Source organism: Tuber melanosporum, assembly GCF_000151645.1.
Source record: "Tuber melanosporum whole genome shotgun sequence assembly, scaffold_50, strain Mel28".
NCBI classification, from domain to species: domain Eukaryota; kingdom Fungi; phylum Ascomycota; class Pezizomycetes; order Pezizales; family Tuberaceae; genus Tuber; species Tuber melanosporum.
This window is the reverse complement of record NW_003299096.1, coordinates 157865-163723: the sequence shown is the minus strand read 5'-3', so window position 1 is coordinate 163723 and position 5859 is coordinate 157865. Positions and strand designations below refer to the sequence as shown.

Sequence of the window (5859 nt, the reverse complement as noted above, 5' to 3'; positions counted from 1 at the left end):
AGTCATGGCAGGAGTGAGATGGTACTTGTAAATGATCCGAAAATGTGTTCCCCACTGCTAAAATAACAGATAGAGAGCGGAGTAAGCAGCTCCTGGGACTGAAATATTTGCTAGTAAACCAACAGCTTCGCCGCCACTTGAGATACAGTTTTTCAAGGTACGGGGGAATAACCTACCAGATAATTAGCTTCTAGGGTGCAGAGACTGTTAAGGAATTGTAAATTTCGCAGTGCCTTCAGATGCACCTCCTAAATACCACTCTGTGGATGCAGAAATAGTCACTTCAAAATTCCCTTTTCCATGGATGAATCATTTGAGCCCCAGTAAAGCTTCCTATCACAAGACGGGATTTTGAGCGGTTGCCGGTGGCCAGCTTCCCCGTCGAGCACGGTGCTGTACGAGTGCATACAGTACTGCACGTTCTCAGGTTCATCAACCTAACAAGCTCAACCCGCGGACAATCGACAAGTTACCGCAGCAGACTTTATGATAATATGGTGGTGTATTCACTGCAGGGCCAAAATGTCCAGCAAAGGTTGTTCCCCAACCCGGGGCCTTGGCCCCCCAAGAATCATAGCGCAGAACTCGATTCGGTTGGGCTTCCAAAATCAGAGCAGCCCTGTTGTTTGTGGTGCTGCCGCTAACTGTCTCCAGGGTTCGCTCTCTCCCTGTTCGTGTCTTGCTGCGGCACCTTGCGGCCACGCAGACCTCAACCTAGCTTTTCTTTCTCTCCCCCCTTTCGATTCAGCACGAAGTTTTGCTGTCCACTCCTTTTTCCCATCCTCTTATTCACCACCTTCTCCTTTTCTGTGTGGGAAAACTTGACACTCGTTGAATTACTTGCCCCCTTTCTCCTCTTCGTTGCCATCTCCCTCTCCCTTAACCATCGGCGATACATCTGTCTATTTACCTCTGCAACTCGTCCCAAGCCCCTGTATTTGCAGAACCAATCAATCGTTTTCCATCATGAAGGGTACCTGCAGCTTTCCAGACTTGTTTCCCTGGGAAAAGGAGAGAATATTTGGCTAATATTGTTTGTTTGAATAAAGCCCTCATTCTTGTTGGTGGCTTCGGGACTCGTCTACGACCTCTTGTATGAATTTTCCCCATCCACCCGTCTAGCCTTCCATGGAACCATTCGTCCCATAAACCCGTACTTTCCCGTCATCCCATTTCATCCCGATGCTGTTTCGGTCGGTGCAAGATAGACGGCGGTGTGCCGTAGAGCTATGTAGTCCGCCGAGAATAGTCAGGTTGCTGACCGTTGCGACCGAAATGTCGTATTAGACTCTCACTCTCCCGAAGCCTCTGGTCGAATTCGGAAACAAGCCTATGATTCTCCATCAAGTAGAAGCATTGGCTGCAGCTGGCGTCACAGACATCGTTTTGGCTGTCAATTACCGCCCAGACGTCATGATTAGCGTCTTGAAGAAGGTGACCTAACCTCTACTAGCTCTTTTAGGGCATGCCTTACGAACTATGCTGACCGGACCTGGCGAGAAAGTATGAAGAGGAGTACAAAGTATCAATTACCTTCTCCATCGAGACCGAACCATTAGGGACTGCTGGTCCTTTGAAGCTTGCAGAGAAGATTCTTGGCAAAGATGATTCTCCATTCTTTGTCCTCAACTCAGATGTTATTTGCGATTATCCCTTCCACCAACTTGCCGAGTTCCACAGGTCGCATGGCCAAGAAGGGACTATTGTGGTTACAAAGGTCGAGGAGCCTTCCAAGTATGGTGTGGTGGTTCATCAGCCAGGTCACGCATCAAGGATCGATCGCTTCGTCGAGAAGCCCGTTGAGTTTGTTGGCAACAGAATCAATGCCGGTATCTACATCCTCAACCCCTCCGTCTTGAACCGAATAGAGCTCTGCCCTACTTCCATCGAGCAAGAAACCTTCCCTGCCATTGTTAAAGATGGCCAATTGCACTCCTTTGACCTTGAGGGATTCTGGATGGATGTAGGCCAGCCCAAAGATTTCCTTACCGGAACCTGCCTCTACCTCTCATCTCTTACCAAGAGGAACTCGAAACTTCTTACCCCCGCAGCAGAGCCGTTTGTCTATGGAGGCAACGTCCTCATCGATCCGTCAGCGGTAATTGGGAAGAACTGTCGTATCGGGCCAAATGTCACAATCGGGCCAAATGTCACTGTTGGTGATGGTGTGAGAATCCAGAGATCTGTCATCCTAAAAGAGAGTAGGATAAAGGATCACGCTTGGATCAAGAGCACCATCGTTGGTTGGAATAGCACTGTAGGAAAATGGGCACGTCTAGAGAATGTAACTGTTCTCGGTGACGATGTCACAGTTTCCGATGAAGTATACGTAAATGGTGGCTCTGTGTTACCGCACAAGACCATCAAGGCCAATATTGATAGTACGTTACCCATGTGAAGTCTCCGTTGGGAATCTGTTTTACTAACATGAGTTTTTAGTTCCGGCCATTATCATGTAAAAGTGCCTATCATCTTTTGGCTTCACGCGACTTTGAAGCGGTTTCATGATTCCTTGGATTGGGGTATTAGGGAATACAATCTCTACTCTTCTGTTTTGGATATGGTTAACGTTATTTAATCAACATTTGAAAATAAGAGATAATCAATGACTGAACGAAGAAAAAGTTTGTATAAAATTGAGCATTTTTCCACATGTCCGCTACGATTGTTGCCCGGAGGTGTCGTCAATGATTTGGGGGGACACTTTTGAAAGTAAATAATCGGGCAAGATTTTGAAGAATAGAGCAAAGGTCTCAAGTCATGGAGCATGATGTGATTAACGTGGAAACGGGTTCGGACTCCCAGACAATCGGGTAGCCAGACGCACCGGTGCCGTGATTGATGCCATAGGGGTGCGCTATTAGGGAGGTTTTGCATGCAGTATAAGATAACGACAACGACCGAGCCTTGGCGCCGAGGCTGGGGCTGGTAGTTCTCTAATTCCGAGTGACGGAAGTAAATATAATAAATTCTCTAACTAGAGGGAAGCATTCTATCAGGCTCTCTATCCCAAGGTGTTATGTTCCATGAAGTAAGCCAACCCAATTTAAAAAACAACAAACCAACAAAACAATAAAAGCAATCAAAACAATCAAAACAAAATTTCAAATCAAAACCCTTATGCTGCAGACCTGCTGCAATATCTCTCCCCTCTCTTCTCCAACCCTATCTCCCGCCACACATCATTCGCCATTCTCATCCTGCATTTCCTCTCCGTCCTCCAATGTTTCCTTCTTGTCCCCTGAGACTGGTACATCCTTTTGCAATACATACAAGCTCCAGCCCCTTTAGTCCAACAAATCTCTGTCCACTTCAATGCAATTTAATGCCTCCTCTCTTCACTCATCTAGTTCTACTCCTCTCACATCCTTCTCAAATAATCCTCCGCCACCGCCTCATCACAATCCCTCTGTCTCCCCAGGTACGCTCTCAGCCCTGACCTGTCCGGCCTCTTATTGCTTCCCCTATTGAATTTCCCCAAGCAAATATCACACCTGGCCTTATTACCGTCTACAAAAAAGATTCTCCCTTTATCCATTCCCACCTCCAACATGCATTTCCCCCTGTGGGACTTGTTACATTTCCTGCACAACCCTCTTCCCATCGGCACCACTACATCCATCCCATTTTTTTCCACCATTAATGTATGGTCAAATGGGTTCCCGTATTTTACTCTCGTTCCTATTTCATTTGGGACACTCGATGGTAATCCCATCCCAAGTATTTGTGCCTTACCTACTACCTCATCCACTTCCCAATGTGTTCATCCTTGTTTAAGGTCTACCTCTCCGGTCTTTCATCCCTGTACTTCTCGTATTCCACTGTGTGGAATCGTACATCACGCCCCTTACAATCCTGGTGGTCCCCTTTCAATCTCCCTTGCCTTATTCTCATGAGCACATATCCATCCAGCCTTCTTAACTCCCGGGGGTGTTTCTTCTCTCCTGGTCCCTGTTTATAGTAATTATGGCCCTCCTCCTTGTGCCACTCCTCCCATTCCTCCTTCTTCATCCCCTTTATCATCATTCCTTCCCCTGTTCTAAACTCCATTCCTTCTCACAGTTTGGGTATTACCATTCCCTCTGCCACCCCTTTTGCAACCTCATCAACCACTTCATTGAGGTATATTCTCTCGTGTCCGGGTATCCACATGAAGTCTATTTTCTCTATGCTTCTCTCTGCTCTTGCTAGGGTTCCCCATATCTCTGCTGTATTACCCTCCTCCTCCATTCCTCTCAGTGCTTGCAAGACTCCTCTCGAGTCTGACATCACTGCAACTTCTCTCTTCCCCATGCATCTTACCTTCCTTACCCCCATCATTATTGCCACCATTTCTACCCTCACGATGTCTCATTCTGGTGGCAACACTTCTACCTTCTTTAATACCACCTCACTGTCCCCTTCCACCAACATCCAAGCTGTTCTGCACCCCTTTCCACTCTTAGATCCATCAGTATACACTGTTGTGTATCCCGGGATCAATGATACTTCCTTTTCTACCTTTCTGTATCTTCTCAACGCACCCTCCTTGGAGTCTCTAATATCAAAACTAAGGTCCAACTCTATTTTCTCTTCGCTCCTCTGTACCAGTTCCTCCATGCCCTCAAATGTCCATTCCCTCCTGATGCATCCGTGCCATGGATTCTCCTTCTCGTATCCCCTTCCCATCATCCTCTGGTAGTACTGCCTCTGTACATACCTTCCCTGTACTTGTACTGGTGGTATTCCTGTTTATGCCAGCAGTATATTGTTGGCTATTCTCAAAGGTGCTCTCACCACTGACCACAAAGTATTGTTAACGTGTACTTGCAGTCTGTTCACCAGATTCCGGTCATCCATCATGAACTCTAGTCCATAATATACCATCGGTAGGTATGCTCCCTCCACTAGCCTCAATGTTTCCCATGCCCCAATATTCCCGCTGCTTCTGTATCTCCCCAATAGCGCAGCTATCCTACTTAATACACACACCCCCTGGTCTACCCAGTAGGTCATGTGGTTCTCCCATCCACTTCCTTTCGTGAACCTAGTACCCTAGTATCCGCATTTTACTGACCGATCCTACCTCCTGACCTTTGAGGTTGATGCTTCCCCAATTCTCTTCCCCAAACCCAATCCAATTTGTCTTGGCTGGTGTGAATGACATCTCTCTTTGCGATGCTACCCCATCGCATAACCTGAATATTTTCTCCAGGGCTTTCCTTACAATCTCTCTCCCTTTTTCTGCTACCATGATCATTCTATTGTCCACATAGCTCGACACCATGTACCTCAAATCGGGTGTATAGTATAGTCTTGATTTGAAGATGTCAGCCACGAATGCACTGAACAGGAATGGCGACAACGGCAATCCCTGCGGCGTCCTGCAGTTTGTGTTGTAATACCCGCTCATCTTCCCGTTGAATCGGAATCTGATCCTCCTACACGCTGTCCACCTCTCCATCCAGCTGCATAGTTTCTCCTCTGCACCTCTCTCTTTCAGGAATCTTAACAGCTTCTTGGTGTTTATCTTGTCAAATCCCCTTCCACATCCATCGACAGCGCTGCGTATTCTATCCTCTCAGAATACTTGAAGAATTCGCACATTTCCGCGGCCATGTCATGGTAAGATCTCCTCTTCCGTGATCTATACTGGGTTTCCTCCAGTTTCAACATGCTCTCCAACCTTCCCAGGATTACCCTTTCCGCCACCTTGGCAAGTACTAGCAACGGGTATATCATTCTCCAAGACTTCATCCTCCGGTAGTCATCCTTCCCCGCCTTGGGTATCGGGATTGTTTCCACCACGCCCCAGTATTCACACCCCTCCTCCATCAGGTGATTGACCATTTCCATTATCCTCTTCCTGTCTTTTCTAAA

General features: G+C 47.1%; 1 protein-coding gene; it reads left to right on the top strand.

Moving 5' to 3' along the window:
* The first annotated feature begins 786 nt into the window (after positions 1-786).
* On the top strand, positions 787-2599 carry GSTUM_00008935001 (uncharacterized protein). XM_002840378.2 has 4 exons: positions 787-973; positions 1050-1093; positions 1288-1434; positions 1505-2599. The coding sequence occupies exons 1-4, from the start codon at positions 967-969 to the stop codon at positions 2396-2398; spliced, it is 1092 nt and encodes a 363-aa protein (XP_002840424.1). The 5' UTR covers positions 787-966; the 3' UTR covers positions 2399-2599.
* Positions 2600-5859: the final 3260 nt, after the last annotated feature.

Bases quoted from the DNA above. Each gene is read 5' to 3' on its own strand.
- GSTUM_00008935001 (XM_002840378.2), top strand. The intron at 1,094-1,287 runs GTATGAATTTTC...ATGTCGTATTAG, and splicing joins GGACTCGTCTACGACCTCTT to ACTCTCACTCTCCCGAAGCC. The intron at 1,435-1,504 runs GTGACCTAACCT...CTGGCGAGAAAG, and splicing joins TGATTAGCGTCTTGAAGAAG to TATGAAGAGGAGTACAAAGT.